The sequence below is a fragment of the Centropristis striata genome, chromosome 24 (assembly GCF_030273125.1).
Source record: "Centropristis striata isolate RG_2023a ecotype Rhode Island chromosome 24, C.striata_1.0, whole genome shotgun sequence".
Classification (NCBI taxonomy): domain Eukaryota; kingdom Metazoa; phylum Chordata; class Actinopteri; order Perciformes; family Serranidae; genus Centropristis; species Centropristis striata.
Window position 1 is genome coordinate 7,020,972 of NC_081540.1, and position 23,897 is coordinate 7,044,868.

The window sequence follows — 23,897 nt, forward strand, 5'->3', positions numbered from 1 at the left end:
AGTTAAAAATGAGCACAACCACAAACATCTACAGCAGTAAAATGCAACATTTGAATTAATACAGCATTAGTATTAATCCAAATACATTATATATGATAATAAAAAAACATTTTATTTTTTATTTTACTTGTAAATTTTGCATATTTTTACTGAAGTTGTGCAGGACTTGGTATTAGCGAGTTTAAAGGATTTTGATACTTCTTCCATCACATCATCAAAACATACAGACAAATAGAAAATATAAACAGTTTTTAACAGTTTGAGAATGATATTTGCTAAAGAAAATTAATAACATTATAAAACTTAACTTCCAAACATTTCTTTGCTGCATTTCCTACATTTTTAGTTCATACAAAAAAAAGGTTTTTACACTCATTTGAGGTCCCGGTGCCAGCCCCAAGTGATCATTTAGTTTGTTATGCATTAAGTCAGCCATGCCTCTATAAATCTATATAAATGGCTAACAAACAGGACCATTACCAAGGAGCCTGTTAACCAACCTCTCACAAAAGACTCAGAGAAACAGAGAACACAGAGAAAAGCCGAGGACAGCAGGGAGGGGCGAGGAGACAGGAAGTGACACTTCATCAGAACTGTGGTACTTCTGAGAAACGCAGCACTTAAATAGCACCAGAACTTCACAGAGTCCGGTCCCCACATTCACCTCATCAGTTACTGACAGTGACAATAGTTTCTGACAACTCAATGTCCACTTACCAGCTTCGTCTGGCCTTTAAACTTCATCTCAGGATCTTCATCAGCGAGTGGAGTTTCAAATGTTTGATCAAAAGTTCATCCAATCTAATGAGACTTTGGGCAACTAGGTAATCACACCGGTCATATAAAAACTCATAAATATGGGGGGAAAATGTAACAAGGAAAGGAATAATAAAAGACTGGATTTGACAGTGTGCAGATTCTGTAAGCGTGAATACGTGCAAATCATCTTAATTTGCCTTCACTGATACTTGTCAGTTCATTATATGCAGCTTTTTCTGTTTAATTTTCTTTTCTTTAACTTTCACACTAATTGATGATCTTTAAAATGCTCTTTGTGTCTTTACACGTACAAAACAGTAAAAATCTTCCTTCTTTTCACTTCAGGTCCTCCACAGACCGCCTCCTCTGCCTCCTCTGTCCACTCCGTCTCCCATCCATGAAGAGCCGAAGCCCATCCCGCTGCTGGTCCTGCACGGCTCAGAAGACGGGCCCCAGCGTGGGATGAGCCCCGGCCTCGGAGGCGGAGGACAGAAGAAGGCGCGCTCACGGACACGGATCTCCCTCGAGGCTCTGGGGATCCTGCAGAGCTTCATCGGCGACGTGGGTCTCTACCCGGACCAGGAGGCCATCCACACCCTGTCGGCCCAGCTGGATCTACCCAAACACACCATCATCAAGTTCTTCCAGAACCAGCGCTACAACGTCAAGCACCACAACCAGGTCCGAGAGCCCGTCCCCGGGGAGGACGACCGGGACAGCTTGAGTCCCAGCGAGGGGGGCGTCTGCACGGCGGAGAGCCGAGGGGAGGAGGGTCTCTCCGTGTCCGAGGAGTCGAGCGAGGACGGGAGAGGGTCAGTGGAGGTGTCCAGAACGGAGGGAGGAAATAGAGGAGAAGAAAGAGATGTGGAAATGGAGACAGAGAAGGAAGAAGGGGATGATGGGAAAGCGTCGGGGCCAGCCACGTCCTCCCTGTCCCCCTACAGCAGCCTGGACAGCCCCCACTCTGCAGAGCAGCAGAGATAACAGCAGCAGGAGCAAAGACACCATCAAACTGTGAAAACCTGTGAATAAACACACTTTGATCACCTTTACCAGAGCTGATGATCAGAGCTCTTTAATATCTGAAGAACTATTTAATTAAGGTTCGACTGAAAAAAGGGATCCAAAGGTACCGCCACTACATTCACAAACTTCCAGTGTTTTTGATTTGATGCTGCCTGTAGACGATTACTACACCACAACATTATTTCTATCTCCAGAACACCTCTGTAGGCATTAACTGGAACTGGAAGAGGTTTTATTTGCCAAAATATGTCTGTATTTCTCAACCTGGACCCTATTTTTACATGTTCCCATGCCACTAACAGGCTTAGATTGTTATTATAAGTGTCTGACAACATAATGGAAATGACAAGAGGAATAAAATGTGCAGCTTTACTTGTCTGTTTTTGTGCCGAACCAAGTCTTGCTCAAGCAGAAGTCTCAATGGAAACATGAGTAGGAAATAAAAAGAGGAGTTGTGTTGGAGGACAGAAGGTGTAGCTTTGTCTTAACTACAAGATTTTCCACGTCATGGCTAAATATTGAGCCGATTTGTGTTAGAGGCCACTGAGGATTTCAGACTTCTGCCTGATTGAGACTTAATTAGACACAATTACAAACAAAAATCAACCAAATCAAGAAATGTAGGAAAACACTAGTCCCTTTCAGACTGCTGTTTCAAGCTGTGATATTTACTCCTCTGTGGGCGTGATCCCGGCTCTGTACGGCCTTCAGAGGTAGCAACAGAGGCGTTAAACTGGCGTGAGAGAGAGAGAGAACCAGCGGAGCCAGCAGGACGGACAATACATGACGAACATTTTTTTTGTAACCAGCACCCGGGTAATAAGAAAGGAAGTGGAGCGTATCAAAAGCAAAATGTAGCAAAATGCAGAACAGCATTGTTTGAGTTTTTAGGATCTCTACTAGGGCTGGGCAATATGGACCAAAAGTCAGATCCCGATATATTTAGGCTGAATATCGACACACGATATATATCTAGATATTTTCATCGCAAAGTGAGAGCAAATGTTCAGTCAAAGTCAAAGCCAAATATGACATGTCACAAGTAGTTTTATTACACATAAACACTGTATAACAGGAGTACCTTTTTTTTAAAAATCAAAGCTCCATAAAGTGCACATTTAAATAAAAAAATATCTTAAATAAAAATAGCCCATGAAATATAATAGGCCAATCTTTTTCTGAAATAAATATATTTATATGAGAAAAGAATGACAAACATTACAAAAAAAAAACCATGACAAACCCTAGTAAGGGCAGCATTTATATATAAAGAAAATAAAAACATTTGAACTATATTGATATATCCGATATGGTCTAAATCCATATCACATTTAAAAATATATCGATATATCGCCCAGCCCTAATCTCTACAACAAGAAACAGCATGACATGCAGCCATTACTGTTTCGAATGCACTCGCCGCTGCTGTCGCTTATTGTATACGCAGCTACTCTGTTACACTTTGTTCCTTAATGCCAGACTGCAATGTGAATGGATGCCAATACAACACCTTTGCAGAATCAGTATGAATGTCCTGAGGTGAAATGCCGGCAGAGCTTGTTACAGCACTTTTGTGACACTTTGTAGAAACGCAGTATGAAAGGGGCTATTGAGATAAAGAGGAAAATACGGTCCAGGTTGAAAAATACTGCAGTCTCCCTTTAAATTATGGTGAGGCAGGTTTGACTGTAGGCCTTAAGCTGTTTAGTTCACATGTAATACAATTTGACATTTAAAAAAATGTCCAGAAACACTTTAAGCAAAGCATTTGGATTCTGTATCTGGTCCACGTGTAGGGGAAAAGTTGTCAAGCGACTTTTTGAGGAACATTTGAGTCTGACTCACACGTTCCTTCATGTGACATGGATGTCATTAAACGAACAAACCTGGATTTGCGGCCTACATGCAGCAGCAGTCTGAGCCAAATGACTGTTTAGAGTCTGCCGCCAACCTCACAAACTCACCTCATCAAAGCCTGTGAGTAAAATCCTCCCGAAGCATCAGGAGTTTTTCTTTCTGGTTGGATATTAGACATTTTAAAAACATAAAACCGTACTGATATTGGGCAGTATACCTCATGAGACGGGCATTCACCTGTGGGAGATAAAGGCTTGCAGGGGTGCTAATAACACTTCAACCAAACTGAAGCCATTTTTACATTCCATGTGATTTATTTTTTAAATATATAAATATGCTTTAGGAGGTCCCTTCATCGACTGAGCTCCATGTGAAACAGTAAATCAGTTCCACACTACCCTCCCATTGATATTTATTACTAACTTTATATTTACTTCAAATCTGAGTATCATTGTTGTAATTATAGTTTTGCTATTATTTCTTTGATATGACCACAACTGTATTTGTAAATGTGACAAATAGGAAAAGGAGGAAATCTGAGGGTATGATTCTTTATTTACAATTTCTAAAACTGTAAGAGAAATGATGAAACGTTTTTTTTTCCGGAGGACATTTGTGTACATTATAAATGTAAATGTTGACAATCCACCTGCAAAACTGAATCTGTCATCATATGTGGGGTGCAACCACTGTCACTGACACTGTTAAGTGTGATTTGTGCCACTAAGCAACAGGGTATGAAAACACATCATGAGCATTTACAGTCTGTTTCAGTTTCTCTGTCCCGGATGGAGCACACAACGTTCCTGATATGTTCCACTTTGATGTTTTACCATTGTTCTTTAATTCTGTTGTGGGAAAAGACATGAAAATCTGATAAAACGTTTCCAAAGTAATCTCTGTGTGGAAAGTTTGCCCTGTCAGTCTTCTGAAACCTTTGTTAGCCTGTGCCAGTGGGCAACAGCAAAAGCAGACTTCTCCGAAAGAAAAATCTGAAAAAAAATGTATCAGAAAAAAATCACTTCATTAGTTTTTAAGACATCTCAGGAGTCCAACGCACTCATACAGTTATAGTAGATCATTTGTTTTTCCAAGGGTTTTGTCTGTCAGATCAAATTGCTTTCATAGATGTCCAATGTACTAATCACTATATAAAAGTGAACATTTGGATTATTTTCATGCATTTGAACTGCCAATATGTGTTGCTTTGGTCATCAGTCTTACTACAACTACTACCTGGATAAAAACAGTTAATGCATTCATTTTACTAAGCTAATTATTCAACCGTTTTTCAATTAACATTACTTTTAATTACCTATTTCAACTGTTTATCAAGTAAAGTTTATTTTAGCTTACTATTTTAACCGTTTAGTAGTGACTTTTTGCAAACTATTCCAACCGTCTATCAGTTAACATTAGTTTTAGCTTGACTATTTCAACAGTTTTTCTGTTATGGTAACTTTCAATATTCAACTTTTTGTATGCTATTTAAACTTGTTCAAGCGTTCATTTGTTCCCTTTAGCTTCTATCTTCCTTTAACCATTTATCCATTATTGCTAGAGAACTATATTAAGTGTGTCTCCGTCACTTTAAGCTTGTTTACTTAGCTCTTTTAGCTAACTACTTGCAGGCCCTTTAGCTTATCATGAGAACTGTTAGCTACTGTTTAAACATCTGTGCTTGCTTGCTTCGGCCTACATAACCACAACACGTGTTAAAATGTTCCAGTTGACCTAATATGTGCATATATTGTCTAAATCAAATCATAATTCTATGTATTCAAATTAGTTGAGAATCTGTAGCATCTTTCAGTATACAAGTATCCTCCCCCTTGTTGGGAATTACTGATGATTTAGATGCACAGATATAAAAGAGAGGTTAAACGTTATTATGTGTAAAAAAATTTTTTTAAAAAGTAGGCAAGAAAGCCATCGTTCAGCTCCCGATCCTTTACCCTCACATACCTCGACTCTGACCACAAACTTTATAAAAAGAACAGCTGTCAAATGCAAAGTACACAGTCCTCAACAGCCTCACCACAGACATATGAATGTAAAAACAGCAGCTATAAAATGCAAAATACAAAGTGTACAATGCAATTAGAAGGGTGGGGGGCACAGACTAGTCTTTTTAAATCTCCTATGAGACACATGAGCAGAGTATAAGATAAAAGACTCTGATAAATCATTGCACGAGGCTTCTAGTGGACGTTAATGAATCAATTCAGGCTTCGTTCTGAGCCGTCGCTCTCGGGATAAAAGGTGAAGCTGAATGTGGAACCATCTGCCGATAAAGTTAAATTGAAACGAGGAGTCCGATTGAAACGTTTAGACCCCCAGTGTAGCTGGTAACACACTACAGTACCTCACATATCATGTACATATGATGGATATCTGCTGGGTGCAGATTTTGTCTTCGCTCTGGGAATAATTACAAACTGATTAATTTACGAGCCGTAGCTAACGCCGTGCAGCTCCTTGTCTACTTTTCTTGCCAGGGCACCTGATAACAATTTAGCAACTGCCACGCTAACAAATGTCTGTATCTCCAGTGAATTGTTTGGCTTCAAGTGAAAACTTAACAATAGTTGTGTGTGAAATCCTGGTGTCAGGATTAACAGACCAGCTGAAGGACTTTAAGTAACCGCATCCAGCGCTGCGTTTGAAATCTTTCTCTCTTGGGGATGAAACTATTCACCTTACGTCAACATAGCTCTCACCTTTACATTGACCATCTATGAGTTCAAGCATTTGGAAAGCAGTTTGTTAAAACTCAAGCCAGGCCCGTCACTTGTTACTTGTTCTTTCTTAACATAATTATAATCTTGGCATGATTTTCATCACTATAACCTGTCCACATCATCCTCAGAAAATGACAGCTTTAATGTACTGGCATTTCTAACTGAGATCACCTCAAAATGTTTAACTGTAGCATTATACTTAACAGATTTATTGTCAAGTTTATGAAACCCAGAGACTAGCCTATATGGTATATTTTTGTGGCATCTAGTTGTCTGGGAGCCTAGTTCAACAGCTTTTTCCAGATAAACTGCTTAGTGTGGAGGTTTGTGGACTGTTTTTTAGTGTTATTATGGATCCAACTGCAGTTCCAATCACCAAAAGACGCAAGGATTGGTCATTATCCTGCATCACAGTGTCGTGCCGCACATTAGGTCTTCTTGTCACCTTTGAAGCTCAAAAAATGCATCCGTAGCATTTGAAAGAAGTTGTTTATCAACTGCGATTAAACCTACACGAGACCTTGTGTAAGTTATCATTACCCGTTAGACATTTTTCTAACTAACCAACCGATCAACAACCTTTAACATTTTCCCAACAATCCACGCTAAATGGAACAAAACATCTCCCCTGCACAAAAGCATCCAAGCAAAAAAGACATTAAGCTAGAAGGACGTAAACCAATGTAAGCCCTGACTTATTCAAAACTGCATTGGGATTCATAATAACGCCGAGTTGAAAGTTTTGGCTATCACCATCTTGTATATTTGTTGCCACCAGAGCATCAATGCATAAAGAGAACTGGATACAGTGTTGGAGGCGTGGCCCTGTTCATTCCTATAAAAGCTGCTCAGTGGCACATGAAGCCAAAAAAATGTGACTTCCGTGCAGATCTTCTCTGGCTCTCTCTGGGGCCCACAGAACATGTGCACTAGAGACTAACGCCAGTCAAGCCTGTTACTTTTGGTTTAGCGCTCCGCTAACTTGAATGGGAATTAAATTATTTAAGTGTGCAGCTCTTCTTGACTTATTGGACCAAATTAATCAAATTCTGATAGGGAAACAAGTCGTTTTCACAGGAGTTGTGACCTTTTCAGCTTCAACATTATGTAGGCCTCCATATTAATGCATCAATCATCATAATCAACTCCTCTGAAAAGGGACATTTTTCTTTGTGAGTGAAAGAGTTTAGGCGAGAAAAGACCTGACAATAACAAAAGCAGAAAGTTCACGATTTCTAGATGATTTTCAGCCCAACTAGAGTGGAAACCAGGATGAAAACTTTTAATGGAAGAGTAACTGAATTTTACATGAGGATGCCGATGGGGACCCTGACACAGACTCTTCATTTTCAGAACATAAACGTACATGAGGGCCGTGTCATTAAAAACTAGTTTAGTCAAAGAAAATCACAGCTAAAGCACAGAATGTCTTTTTTTTTTTTTAGTGTGTTCATCATAGTTAACTCACATCTAATATTACAACTGCATCAGTGACTGTTGGTACGGTCCAGTGGATTTCTGCTCACACAGCTGGCTATTAGAGCCGTATGGCAGGCTGATACTGGGCCATTAGAGGTGTGTGTGTGAGTGTGTGTGTGTTGTGGGATAGGGACGCAGGTGCTCGGTGCGCTGATATTACCCAGGATGCTCAGGGTGGGGGCGTAGGGGTTATGGGGAGGGGGGAAGCTCTCTGCGGAGCTTGCAAACACACCTGTGATCCCCTGCTAGCACGCTCACACACACACACACACACACACTCTGTCCCCCCCAGCCCCTGCGCTGCAGCACGTTAATACACACTCTGATAAACAGGCTAATACTCGCAGCGGCAGCACTTTACACACCATTGGACACAGCACACGGTAATCAGTGAAGCCAACACGTGGCAATGTGTGTGATGTTGTGTGTGCATTGAAATGCCATGTATGCAACAAGAAGGGTACGGTGAGGCACGGCAACTTTATTAGGGAAAGTTGTGTGTGTGCATGAATAAAAAGGGCAAACGTAAACGTTTTTAGTATGAAAAAGATGACAAAAGGGGGAAAAAATCACATGTTTTTTACAATCTGGGTTTTATTTTTGTAGTTTTGGTCAACATTCATTACTAATATCTGGGGATTTCAACCACAATAAACACATTTTAAACATATATTTTCTAAACCATTGATTTAGAAGTGACAACAAAGGGTTTTTTTAAAGTAACAATATAAAGTTCAACTCGGACCTACCATACTGGTTCTATAATGCAGTGAAAATTAGAATAAATGTTAGTTTCACTTCCACATACTATGAATTATTAATTGTAAAGCTTAAAGTTGCTTCTTTTTAAAACTATTAAATGAGAGAAATGTAGCTGGTATTAAAAAATATTAATGAAAAACTCACACAACTTTTGGTCCATGACACACACACACACAGACAGATGGTGAAAACACCCCTAAAACACCCAAAGATGAAACGAGCCAGAAAACAACCACATCACATCTCCTTAAAAAACAAACATTTAATTATGGCGGCTCTGGTGCATTAGTGGCCGACCAGCAGGTTTTGATGTGCGCCTCTAAATCGCGTTACATTGAGCCAGTAACATTTTTCAAAGCAAATCCCTTCAAGAGGAAAATGAAAAACAATTAAAGACTAATAGGAGCTTCTAAAAGTCTGGAATCTGATAATTTAGTGTTCCATTTATTTCGAGTCGTAAAAAGCTATATTTGTTGTTAATATAATAAAAACTTGCCAGCAAGAAAATTTAAGGCTAAATTAGAGAGTTCAGTCTCTGTTTGGAACAACTTTAAGAATGAGTCAATTATTTTTGGGTAACTGATTGATTTATTGATGTTCTCTGCAACTGATGAAAGTTATGAAACTGTCTAAATTTAACACTGTATATGACCTACATGAGCATCCGCGGGAAATTTGCTTATTTTAATATAGTTATTCTCAATGCCTTCATCCGCATCCGATCAGACAAAACGATTTAACGCTTCTCCTTCAGCTCAGACTCCAGACTCTGACAGACCCAGATGTTGGAGGCCCATAATGTTTGCTGGAGTGGAGGAAGGTGCAGGAGAACCAGAACCAGGACTAAACGGGGCAGACTGTCAGTAAAAAAGAGAGTCTGGTAGCTGCAGATCTTTACAACATGAGGCAGTGCTACTCCTTTATTGCTTTTGTCCACAGAGACACAAAATAAAAGTTTCTTGTCTTAACTTTGAGCTTGATATCACAAGAGAAATTCTATCCTTAACTTCTCTTTGAAATCATCAGATGGAGTACCACAGGGCTTTATCATGGGACCCCTGTTGACACCCAATGGACAAACCTCAGGGTCTATAAAAACAGCAGGATTTTCCTGACATGCATGGGGTAAAAAAACCTGCTGAGACATGCGGAGGCCAAGTAAAAATACAGTATGAAATGGTCAAACTAATTAGTATGAATGTCAGCAGTCCGAGTTTCGCCCACAGCACCAACCTACTGATTAGCAGACGTGACAGTCAATGGACTATTAATTCTGTGTTACATAAGGCAGCAGTGACTTAACTCATGCTCTGTAAATAATTGTGTTATTGTGCAGTGAGTTCACTTCACCACCCTGGATTTCACACCATAATTCACCACTTCCAGCTTTGGTGACTTTATACAGAAATCCAACACAGAATAAGTGATTAAAAAAAACACCTTATGGGGATGATTTTTTACATGTTACATTACATGTCTTTTAGCTGATGCTTTTGTCCAAAGCGACTTACAATAAGTGCATTCAAGTACATAACTTCAAGAGCCACTGTAATCGCTACAGGAGTGTTAGGTAACAACTTTTTTAAAAAATGTTAAATTCATGTATTATAATGGATTTGTTACAAACAAGTTAGCAGCATGCTGTGCTGTGTGCATCTTATTTTGAAATTTTATACTGTATGCTCAATTTAAAAAAAATGGGGGGTTAGTTAAGCCATAAACTGAAGCTATCTCAAACCTTTCCTGAACTTCCAAACCATTTTCTCCTCTGTAACCAACAACTTAAACTTTTGCATTTTACTGGGAGTTTAGCTAACTTACAAGCAAGTAGCTGTGTAATATTTAGCAAATATCCCCAAGATGGTTATCAAGTTCAGAGTGGAAAATCAGTGTTTAGGCTTCTGGCCACACTAAAAACCATAAAACATTATCTGATTAAGAAGAAACCAAATTAAATTAGAATAAAGAATTATTTGTTACTTTTACAACTTTATTGGACGCTAGAACACTGAAACCAGTTATAATCAGTCAAGATCACATGATTTCAATCAGACAAAATGCATCCTACACAACAGGTGAACTATTCAAACAGGCCAGTGTTAGTCCCTGTAACCTCACTGTAAGCCACAGGAGCCGTCGAGGAAGCACAGCTGGCCGGGTGGCTGTGGGCTCTCGACACCAGCTGCAGACTCTTGTGCAGAAAGAGCCACCAGGTGTTGGGGATTTCACGCTCCTTCCCTCCTCCACTGGTTCCCACTGCAGCCTGCTGAACCGTTACCGGGTTGGATTAACACCGGCTGTTCCTCCATGGTGCCGCCATGAGCCCGCGGCGCAAAGCTCTTTACTGCTTGTAAAGTATGTTTGGATTTGTTTACTTTGAGTCACTATTTTGTAATCTTTTTGGTGAAGGGTGCGAGACTAGTCAATCACAGTTGTTTCCACTCTCGGAGCGTTTTTGTCATGAAAGAAATTCCTCTTCCATTTAACCATTGTGTTGTCTTAGAGGTCAAAAATGACCCACTACTATGTTTAACAGCAGAGAAACTCCCTTAATTTTTTCAACTTTTTCAACGAAATTAAATGACTTTTCCTAGAATGACCCAAACATAAGAAAAAGTAGAACATTGCCTTTGTTCATATTTCCATTAAAGTTGCACACCAACAGGGGACAAATCTTGTATTAGGGGTCATTTTTGACCAGGCAGCTATAATGATATTTTCAAACCATAAAAACCATGCATGCATGAGTGCACGTATTCATGCAAGTTGCTAAAAAATGTGTTTACACCTATGCAGTACCTTTAGCAATAAAAGAATAAAAATAAACCCCTTCAGTAAAACAGTAAACCATTTATGACAGGTGTGCTGTAACAAAAACAAGTGGATTCCACTGATTAAATCCACTTTTTCTGCACTGTAAAGAGGGAAACCCTAAATATTCACAAGGTTTGTGATGAATGACAGGTTGTTGTGTATGAAGAAGCAACTTGTCATTCATCAGCATTTCAGCAGGACGTATGCAATAAACGTGTATCAATTAAATAAATCACATTCACATAGTTTCTTCCTGTAAAAAAAAAAAAAAAAAAGGATTCGTAAAATACTCAATCAGCAATTTATACCACCAAAAATGTAAACACAATATTCAATTAAATTAGATATTTTATTCAAAGAAAATGTTTGAATTTGCATCTGGCTCAACATCAAAATACACACAGCGACGATCATGAAACATGGGCCACGTGTTTTTTATTCAAATCCATACAAAAAATTGCGATACAAGAAAACAATTCACTCCCTCTTAATAAAACGTGACTGTTTGTATGAATTGTAGACGCTGATGGGACTCATAATCTTGACTCATAATCTAAACCTGTGAACTAGAACCACAACATCTGAGCTGGATTCACACTAATGTTCTGTGTAAAGACTCAAAGGGGGACAAGTCAGCACCGTCTCTCATAAAGTCTCAGAGACTCCATCAGGGCTGAGGTGTCTCCTGAACCACTTTTAGATCACATTCAGGGATATTGTTTAGATTAGATTCTTTATTGCCATTGCACAAAAAAATTCTTTGCAATTCAGGTGCACTCAAATATAAAAATAGATGATAAAAATACATAAAAAATGCTTTTATTTCTTCATTCATACTCACATTCTATGCATCAAAACATGTGCCAGCAATTATACCACACACTCATTGGTATTATTGCACATAATAAATATAAAATTTTGATGTATTTTGGGGGTTTGCTTTCAATTCAGGGTTCATTATTGTGATAGAAACTGGTTATATATCTTGTGGCGCATGTTTTTATGGACCTGTAGGGTTATTATAGTTCTATAGTTACATAATAAGTAAAATATTTAGAGATTGAGTGAAACTGCCCACCATACGATGGCTGAACTACAGAACTGACTTCCTCTCTGGTTCTACAGTGTCTCAGCTGCCAAGAGAAGCCTGCAGGAACATGTACATGCATTGCATACAGTATAGGTGTATATTATATTCAAAGAAAAAAATAAAGCCACACACGCTCATGAGCATGTTCATACACAGAAATACATACACACACAGTCTTGAGACCAGGCAGCCCAAGCTTGCAGCCTGCTAACAATTACAACAATTAGTGGTTCAGCACTGCCAGCCAGCAACACTGCCTGTTTATAATGTGATCGAACATAAATGTCATAACAGTGAAGTTTTGAGACAAACAAGCTGCATTATCAACGTGATGCCTGAGACTCAGAGTTGGTGCAGAACACAGGAAGTCTGCACTTTTACCGAATCTTCTACATGACAAGATTGTTTTTTGTTTGCACTGTTTCTTACTTTTGAAGTGTTTATCACGATATCAGATTGGTTTGCAAGTTTGACCTGCAGAAGCCAAGAAAGCATCATTTCATGGCACAGGGAATTAAGAGAGAGATGTACAGTACCAGGTTTTGGCAAAATTGCCCATTTCCGCCTGTAGTCCCTGCAGGTAGGTAGAGTGATAACAAAGTAGGAAAGATTTGACATTACAAGAAGATTAGATGTTAAAAGAGTGCAAATTATCCCCCCCTACACACAGACTTGACATTAAAGGAGCACCACCCACCTACCCCCAACCCTCAGCAAACACAAGATTACACACATTCAAGTAGTAATATGCACACAATTTTACAAATGCATGTAAGCATCCTCAGACGTGAAAAATCATCAGAATCATTTGATTGTTTTATGACCATTCATCTGTCAGAGTGTGGCCTGTTGTAACAGGGGAGGAGAAACAGAAATATCCAGTAAGCAGCAGTTATCTGGGCCTTGTTGATGCCAGAGGTCAGAGAATGGCCAGACTGGTTCAACAGTAACTCAAATAACCACTTGATACAACTACGGTATGCAGAAGATCATCTCTGAACCCCACCAGCCACTTTATTAGGTACACCTTGTTAGCTGATAAGGTGGCCAGTGAGTTTATTTTGAGCTGCATGCTACCTAATTTAGGTTTTTCCTTTCTATTAGTTTGTGCAAAAGTTGCATTGTAACTGGCTTGGGTTAAAATAAAGGTTTTTGTTACGTAGCTTACATTAGTTAAGTATGAAAGTTACGCAACACAGGACATGAACAGCGATAAATGGATAACAGTTGTCTCTTTGTTTGACCCATCCACCCACCTCGACCTCCTTCCGATGCGGACTTTGTCACTCTTTATACTACGTCATCTGACTTTCTCCTTTAAGGTAGCCTTGCACGTCCTGGTGCATGATTCTGTTGGTTATATACCTTGAAGAAGGGCTACAGCAGCAGAAAACCACACCGACCACTTTATTAGGTACACCTTGCAAGCTATTAAAGTGGCTGGTGAGTGTATTTTGGGCTGAATTGTTGATTTTACTGTTCAGTTTTGCTTCTCTCATGATTTCAAAAAAATGAATTGCTTAAGCCTTTGTGAGTTGCATCATATCTTTATTTCTCAAACCTCTATAGACTAACCGAAACCTCTCCTGGAGAACCGATTGTCTTGTGTTGGATCTTTCCAACACATCTGATTCAAATCACCTCGTTATGAACTCCTGGAGCTGCTTGATAACACGCTCATCATTTAAATCAGGTGTGTTGGAGCAGGGAGAGATCTGAAACATGCAGGACAAGTTTCGTAAACGTTGGATTCAGTTTTTTTTTAATAGCTTCATGTTTACACCCACAAAGAATATACAGAGCAAGTTTCATGGAGATTTAACTCATGGGAAAGGTCAAATGCAGCTCAGTTTATGCGATGCGGCTGCAGTATCCTGTCACATTCAGGTGGATTGAAGGTTCGGTTGCATCAGGTCGCAGTAGGAGAGCATTAACGGCTGCTGCTGGATTGAGCAGCTCTAACTGGATTAAACACGGGGAGGAGAACTCGCAAGTGACTAAAATAAGGTTAGTGGGCATGAACAGGAGAGAGAGAGAGTGTGTGTGTGTTTGTGTGTGTGTGATGACCAATGTGATTAACGCACCATCGTCCATGGATCAAAACTGGCCTTGTCCGTGCATTATTTCTCTGAAACACACACACACCTCTGTAACTTTATTTCTGAACCAAAAAAAATACAAAAGGCCTCTTCACAGAAGACATTTTGACATGTCACAATAGGAAAAAGGTGTAAATAATAAAATGAACGATGCCTGAGTTACATTTAGCTGCTTCAGTTTCAGGGTATTGCGCATGCTGGCTCACTGTCACACTCTCATGCCTTACTGGGACACTTGAATAGAACAAAACCATCATTAACGTCATTAGTAACACCGGTCCTTTTCCACCTGTCACAAGTCAAAATGTCTGCTGTGAAAAAGAGCCGAGACTATGCTCCTGTTTCTCACGTCTTCTCTGCTCAGGTTGGCCATTATTTTTACAGCAGGGTCTGATAAATGTCAAGTAATCTGCACAAAACAACGTTAAATATTTAATTCAACATGTACCAAATTATTAATTCAAGTATCAATATTTAATATGCATCTATATTTGCATAGCATGACAATTTAATTTAATTTAGCAGTGCTTGGGGCATTTGTGTCTTTCATAACTAGTGTTTCTTTGTTAATATTAAGAGTTAAAGGTAGAAGAAAGAGAGACAGAAATTTGTGCTCTTCTCATGCTGAGTACTTATTTCTCCATGTGGGTCAGGTTTAAAGGGATAGTTTGGATTTTTATGAAGTCACCAAAAAAAAACCCCATTAGTTTAAATAAAAGAATACACAGATAATGAACTGAATGTGTATACGTACCTCAGACAATCTCACTTAGAAAATCCCAAACTGCTCCTTTAACAGGGTCTCCCTATCTGCAGAGGCATGTGTAGCATCCAAGTAGCTAGCACTAGCTGGTTGTGGGTGAATGATTTTATCCAGTGTATGTTTGGAAGGTGGCTTTTTGTCAGCTTTTCTATCTCAGATTACCAGTTAAAATCAAAAGTGACAGTTAAAAGTTGTGCAACTCTCTCTATAGGCCTATATATCCTCTATAGGGTGCCAGAAGTAAGTTGGCATTTTAGTACCCTTGGGTCTTTCCTCTCAAACTCAATGAGGATTTTTTTTGGATTGGTGGTTAGAAGCCTGAAATAAGGTCTGAGGTTAACACAAGCTGAAGAGATGTTCGTGTTGTGTTGTACGACATAAAACACGGTAAATCTACTTACGGTAAAAGTTTTTAAAAAGGCGGTTGCTAACAAGTAAAAATGAGGCTAAATGAGACTACAGTGGTTGTTGGGACATTAAACATTATCACACAGGACACAGCCGGCAACTCTCTCACTAGTCCGCCTCACAGCCTCTAGTCGTGTTTTTCAGTGCTCTTGCAAACCTAAAAAGATGAGTTTAATTAGGCTACGGTTTCACTATCTTGTCAAAACTGCTGGTTAGCTTGTCGGAGACCATCTGAAGCTAACAGTAGTGATGCTAAAACCATGCGACTGTGGAGTAGTTTGCATAAAGTTAGCTTTTTACTTCTGTTGGCTGCATTCAAACATCATTAAAGTGGAGTTCTTTTGTGAAGATTATCCTGCTGAAGAGAACACGTCAGCTTTAGAAACGTGTGTTTTCCACAGAGCTTATTTTCTGCAATCCAAAATCCAATGCAGAAATCCCATAGGAGAATTCTCAATAGACCTCATGGAGATGCGAACTTCCAGTGTGGCCTCCAAAAATATGTCTCTGTTTCTTTAAAGGTCAGCAAAAATCCACTGTAACCAACTGATTCTGCGTATGTTGAAATGTGTGGTCACTATTGGGTGCTAAAAATAAACTCAGGACTGTATCTTTAAGAGTATAAAAAGCTTTTGGCGTTACCAACTGGACCAGTTCCCACTCTTTCAAGAAGACAAACTGATAATAAAGATGAAATCCTGAATGTGTTGAGTAAACCACTGTGGCCTTACAGTGGATCGACAATGATCCAACTACATCTGTCTCTCTCTGTCTGTCCTCTTCGATCTCTCCAGTCGTCTGTCTTCCTGGCAGGCAGCAGTCTATCCTACACTGGGACCGAAGCCTCCTCGGCAGACAGCGGGCCCTAATTTCATTAATTATAAACCAATATGCTGCTGGCAGCCCCTCTGGAGAGGACTTTACCCAGCGCTGGCATCTGTTCAGCGCAAACACAGCGAGGGATGAAGGGATGGAGGGAGGAGAAAACAAGGACATCTCTGACTCCCGCCATGGGTGAGGCATGATGCTGTGCAGGGGTTTTAAAAGTTCATGTTTCCAGCAAGGATGCATAAAGTAGCAATCTAACACGGTTTCATTCAGTAACATCATGCAACCTACCTAAATTTAGGGGAAAACCATGGGTTAAAATAAATGTTTCTTTCGTAGCTTACCTCCTACACAGACTTTGTCGCTCTTTATACTAATTTAACTGACTTTCTCCTTTGAGGTAGCTTTCCACGTCCTGGTACGTGATTCTGTGGGTTTTATACAAATCATGGTAGAATACTTTTTGAAGGTATGAGTAAGAACAGTGATTGAAACCGGTTACATCATATGGTAGCTATGATACAACGTTTAAGAAGCAGAGAACAGTTCTTCTTCCTTTTTAAATTCACTTATTTGTTGTGTTCAGTCCAGGAAGACTTTTACTGAGAAGGAAATCTTAGACCCATGAACTCAAATGATAGATTTCCATTTCTAGAAGTCGACAATCCCTGAACTGAGACTTCCTATTAACTCAAAAATACACAATTCAGTGTATTTGTTTCATATTCAGTCCATTACTTTTCATAGGAATGAACCAACTATGAAGACAGCCTGTGCTTTCACAAGTGACCCAGCTTCATCTTTTAACGATATTCAAAATTATTTCAGAGATAAATTTGACCAAGGTTCTGCCATAACCATGCTTGCTCAATTGTTAGTAGACATGTTTCCATCAACTTTTGCATGAGAAAAGCTTGATGGGTCCCAGATTTTTGACCTGCTCACTTTGTTTCTTGCCTTTAAGACTTATTTGTGCAATCCCAATCTCAAAACTGATCTGCTACAACCCTGTTGATGTTTTAGCCAAGTTTACGCAGCAGATACCCTGATATCCAGGCCAACTTTTTTCTCTTCAGTCCACCGGTCACTAGTCGTGTTTCCATCACAAATTTCTCTGCGCATTTTGAAGATTTGCATGAGAAAAGCTTTACAGAAACACCAAAATTTGATAAAACTTAACATGAAAATGTGCATAAAAGTATTTAGGCTCACTTGAAGTTTTTTTTGTTTTAAAAACAAAAAGGTTAATTCGCTAAACGGAAGATGGAAACACTTTTCCTTTGACATGAAATAACAATTAAAAGTTTTTCTTCTTTGTTATTGTTTTCTCTCTTCTTCTCCTGTTTACTGACGTATTAGCCTACAGCAACACATCACACTGCCATCTTCTGACCAAAGTGGTTCATGCAGCTTTGTTTATTCGCTCTAATCGGTTGTTGGAAACGTCCCTAATTCGCATGTTATTTCATGCAACATTTCGCTCCGACTTTATTGGAAACGCGGCTAGTGTTGCACCGGGCCAAAGCAGACTTGATTTAGGATTCATCGTTGTAGTCCTTGATTTTTCTTGTTTCTTATCCCAACTTTGTCTCACCAATTCTCAGAAAAAAACTGGCATATCCCCTGCTACACCTTTTTCTATTTTCCACTGCTCATTCCACCTCTGTCTAAATCAAATCCCTTAAATTGCTTATCAGGGCTTACTGTATGCCTGTGGGACGCCACAGGCACTTTTCCATTGTTTTCTTTTGTTAAAATAACTTTTGTGGACGTTGCAGATGAGTAGTAAAATGCCAGTTATTGTTTTGTCTTTGTTGTAATAGTTTTTGTGGCTTCAGCATCTATATAATCTTTGGGCTCCTGATGGTGATGCAACATATTATGTCCAATGTTGGTGAGCCACGACCTTTTTCTTTAACGCCACCTAGACCAACAAAAGAAAAAGTAACAAAGAAAGAGAATAAACACATAAACAGGCTGTTAATTCATCCTCACTAGCGCTGCACACGGTTGCACCCAAACACACACACGCATGCAATCAGAGTGCAAAAGCATGTTAGTAAAGTGGAAGCTGTTTACTCCCTCATCATTCATAAATTATACACATAAACACACACGTTAGAACAATCAGGGTGCACAGGTTCACTGAAAAAAGTGCTATGGGTTTTGCTTTTTCTGTGTTGCGTCAGTGTCAAAAAATAGCAAAGAAAATCATATATAAAGTCAATGATAGATCAGCCATAGTAGATTTTAAATAAAAAGAAAAATGTCAGATTTACAAGTAGCAAACGTGAATTATGCGTGAGAAAAAATGATTTTAAAGTGACAGTACACCAGCAATAATATTTGTGCAATGATGAAATAATGACAAATCCATTTTTGTTTACCTCAAAACGACCAATAGCTTCTGATGTGCTATTCACCTGTCAAATGCAATCTGTTTAATGTGTCTTAGAAATAATTCTGACTCGTGAATTGTAATTAATTCTTTAGTTAAATGCTGTATCTGCGAGGTTCCCATACATTTCAAAAAGAAACCCAAAGCCGTGATGGGAAAAGGTGAGCTCCTTCCTGTATCACAGAGCAGCTTTAATGTGATTTTCAGCTCTAATTAGAGTTAAGTCACTTAGTGTGTCGTAATGATGTTTGGCTCACAGAGCAGCAGACGCCGTCCATCAGCCAAATGAAATATTAAACTGACCTACCGCTGGATTATGTGTGTGTGTGGATTCATATTCGTGGCTGTGTCAGGAGACCTCCATAGCACACTGTGCGTCCACATACAGTAAACACACACACAAGGAGAGACAAACACACACATTTCTGACCTACATTCACTATACACAAACAACAGGGTGTCAGGAGGGGCAGGGCAACAAATGTGTGTGTGTTGGGGGGTGAAAATCTGCAGGTGCACTGGGCCGTGAATCTAATGCAAAATTAGTGTTATCTTCCTGCCAAATAATTCATGATCCCGCATCCGAAATGATCGCAGAAAGACTCGACTTGTCATCCCCTCGGTCTTTGTCACTCTCCCCCATGAACCATGTTTTATTCAAAATGTCACATGGAGCAGAAACTAGTAAATAAGTACAGCTACAATCGGCCATTCTCTGCTTTTGGTCCCACATGACTTTTAGGCCTGATTCAATGGAAGCTGAATTAAACCCTTTTTTTTTTTTGTTGCAGTTTTTCAGTACAAAATGTTCATGTAATGCCACACCCCTGAAAGCAACCATTACCATCAAGCTTTCAGATGAAATATCCCAAGGAGTATTGTAGTATGAGCTCACAAATAGTACAAAATGAGCCCCAGCTGGATTAAATCCATGTCACAAAGACGGACTCGATGGGTGGGTTTTTCTCCCAAAATCATGATAATCGCAACTTTCTACCTGCTACGTCCAATAAAAGAATTAAAGGAGGTAAAATGAAACAAGCAAAGAGACTTGGCTTCACTTTTAGTTGACTGGCCAGAGCCCAGTTGAGTGTGTTTACTTTATTGTAGGTCAGTGTGTGCACACCCACTAACTATAGCCACGGCCCCAGCATATAAAACCCTAAATAATATGTCTACATTTAGAGAAATCATCGGGTGTTGCTGTGGAATGCAACACCATTGTGGTAAAGCATTTTCACAAAAGAGCAAACAACCACGAGAGAAAGCCAGAGAAGGGACAATATGCTGTAGTTACATTCATGATCGACACGTAATCTTTTATGGCACTAATCATTAAGTATGTTCTCTTAAAAGTGACGCCCGTGCTTTTAATTTCATGACTAAATTCTGCTGTGAAAAAAGGCTGATTATATCACCTGTTTACTGTTACACTGTGAAACCACAGTTTGGCCTGTCGTGCAGGGTTTTCACGTTTCCCACAGAGATATAAAGCATCAGAAGGCATCATATCTGAGCCGTGCCACACTGCCATCTATCAGGCACTGAGAACGCAGCAGATAGCTTTACATACAGCACATACTGACACAAAGTAATGAAGGTATAGAGACTGTGTCACTATTGGAAGAAAAAACAGTATTACAGTGATATGGAACTGGACTGAAGACTCTTATTATGAAAGGGCTTGTTATACATCTATTAATACTGTATCTTCACTCAGTTTTTGATACTGTAATGTATAAAGAGTTTGGGTTACATATATACAGACCATTGTTTTCTTCAATTTCTTGTTCATTTTAATGCCTGGTACAACTAAAGGTTGACATTTTCCATGGTTTTCTTGATAATAACCAAAATCATTATCAAGAAAACCATGGAAAATGTCTAGATATCAGCTCTTAAATTAAACTCTTATGAGCTATTTTTGTTGTTATCATTATATTTGTCCAAACAAATGTACCTTTAGTTGTACCAGGCATTAAAGTGAACAAGAAATTAGAGAAAACAATGGAGTTTAATATTTTTTTCCATGACTGTATATAGGGTTAGGGTTACATATATTTTTTTTACATTTTTTATTGTCATTTCTTCAGTAAACAAATGACATTCTATACAGTATCCAAGGTTAAAAAAGGAAAATAAAATAATTATAATTAAATTAAATTAAAATTCACGAGAAGAAAAAACACATCATATCTATGTACATATATAATAAATAAAAATAACTTAATAGATCTAGATACACATGTACATTTTTTTCTCTCATTTAAAATTGACCCTTCCATCTTTTTTTAACTTGGCAACTGGATGGAGAATTATCGGTAAAAAAAAATTGATCGCCTGCTAAACTATCTGCCCTCTCAGCTACCCTCTTAACTTGACAATTGTATTAAAAGTGAATAAAAATAGCGTGATTGCTTGTGCTGTATTGTAAAAAGTGAACTTTCTTTTCTTTCTGTACGTTTTTAAACGGCACTTATGTAAGGTTAAAAGTTCCAGTTATTCCCCGGCTGCAATGACAGTGCACAGATATGGACACGACAACCAATCAGAGCAGATTGGGCTGTTTCAGGAGGGGCTCTTAAAGAGACAGGCGCTAAAACGAGTGAATACGGCTATTCTGACAGACAGCATGAAGAAAAATAACGTGTTCTATGTACAGAAAAAGCATTAGAATATGTTAAAACCCAAAATAAAAGTGAAAAATAATTGTAAGATTTCTCTTATACACTCATATACTGTAATACTAGCAAAATATTTGGTTTGGGTACAAAAATAAACATAGTTATTTCATCTGTAGTGCAAGTTAAATTGTTTTTTTCCCTATTGCAGCGTGGTATGAATACTGGTGGGAATAAGTTGGATTTGGAGTGGATTCTACACAGGCGACATATGATCTTTGTTTTGTCTTGATAAATAAAGACTGACAAGAAGCACAGTCTATAGGAAAGCTTTCCTCCTCCGATAACCTAAACACACACTCACATGCAGGGACACACACATGATTGCATATACACACATTCACACTCAAAGCCACATGTCCAAGTTGATCATATTTGCCAGTGGAGTCCTATGATTGTAACGTAAACAAAACGGAGCACAGAGAGGGAGGTCTGAGCCCTGTAGTCACCTGAGTATACGCAGACATGAAGGTGTGTGTTTACAAGTGTGTGTTTGCTTTTGCCCGCTCCCTCTAATGTAAGAAAAGCGGGCCGACCTCGCCGTGCTCCGCCAGACTACAAAGTGATTTCATCCCAGTTCATACAAGCTCTTTTGTTGAACCATCACATCTTACCCGCCACCTCCCCCAGCTAACCCACTGCCATTTAGAATAACAGATGAATAAATGGACGAGGGGGAAAAACAGTAGACTGAAACCACAGTGGAACTCAGTAATGGTCAGCCAGGCCCACCACGCCTCAGCAAATGTTTGTCCAAACCTGTTATTTCTGGCATTGTACTGTCTCAAAGAGATCATTTTATTCTCCGAGAGGAATGCAGCAGCTATAAATAGTCTGGAGATGAAGGAGGGGAAATCAGAGATTTGTAGAGTAATTACAGAGCCAGAGTCGAACCCTTCTGTTATGGCTCATTTTTCATCAACCTCTGTCTCCACGACTGTCTGACTGACTGTCCGACTGAGGTAAAATGGCTGTTTTCTCGATGGGAAATGCATCTCTGACCTGATATTTGACCTCTATTTTTTCTTGCATCTGCTTCTGTCTACTCAGGAGTCTCAACATTTAAAGGAACAGTCAAACCATTTGGGAAATAAGCTTGTTTGTCGTCAAACCCGGACTTAAATGAGGGTGGGAAACAAAAAGAGAAACTACTTATTTGACATTTTTGTCTGTCGTCCACCCATTCTGACTCCCAACTCGGCAAATACTGACTTAGTTTGTGCCCCTTTGCATCAGATACAGACTCACAAAGCTGCCTTTAGTGCTACTTTTTGAAGTGAAGGGAATGATGCATCAGTTTTTGCTTACTACAGGCTTTTAAAAATAGACTTCTGTGTACACAAGAAAGGCACAGTTAAGGTTAGGTAAGAGCAGGGTTTTAGTTAAAATAACTATTTCCATACTCGGTATAGAAGTCAGTGGTTCTCAACCTGGGTCAGTCCTGGGGGTCACCACATGCTCGTATGTCTACCTCCTCACTCTGTATACAAGTGAAGCCAAAATATCCTGGATACGGGTGCTGCCGTCCTGCACTGATGATGTCATTTGGAGCCAGAGTCTGCACGGTGGACCTGCAGCTTAAACAATCAGAAAACTAGGCACTGTAACATGAATCAGCCTGATATGAACTATTTAAAATGATATTTGAGTTTTTAGTTTTAGTTTCATGTCCCATCCGTTAACATTAAGGGGGCGGGGCTGATGGCCTATGCTGCAGCCAGCCTCTAGGGGGCGATGTGGATGTTTTGGCTACACTTTTGTGGAGCTGTCAGGCCGTCCATCTTTAAGTACAGTCTGTTAGATGTAGAAAAAGGGAACATGTGTCTGTATCTGGTGCTGAAACTGAGAAAAACTGCCAAGTTGGCTCTATCATTTGAAAGAAAATACACAATTTCTGTCAGTCGATAACCCTAAAATACAGATATTAACCATTTCTTTCATCGTGAGGTGCTGATTGGGATTTACATGTATCTTAATTGTGTTGCTCTGTGTTCGGCATGACTCACTGGCTCACTCTGGTCCTTATCCTCCAGCACACAGCTCACACCAGAGCCACATTTATCACATCGTGACTTTTCAGGTAAACAAATGCGGGAAAGGCAACAAAATGTATTGAAATATGAAACTCTGGAGTTTGTGGCCATGCCATGCTGATATCTAGTCATCTTTGTTAAGTAAAGTTGAAAATTGAA

At 39.3% G+C, this 23,897-nt stretch overlaps 1 protein-coding gene across 1 annotated transcript in view; it reads left to right on the forward strand.

Annotated features, from left to right (window-relative positions):
• The window catches only part of LOC131963103 (DNA-binding protein SATB2-like), a 38,581-nt gene extending 34,043 nt beyond the window's left edge, over positions 1-4,538 (forward strand). The window contains exon 13 of the mRNA XM_059328246.1: positions 1,105-4,538. Coding sequence (XP_059184229.1) covers positions 1,105-1,743 — 639 coding nt within the window. The 3' untranslated portion in view covers positions 1,744-4,538. The remainder of the gene's footprint in view (positions 1-1,104) is intronic.
• Positions 4,539-23,897: the final 19,359 nt, after the last annotated feature.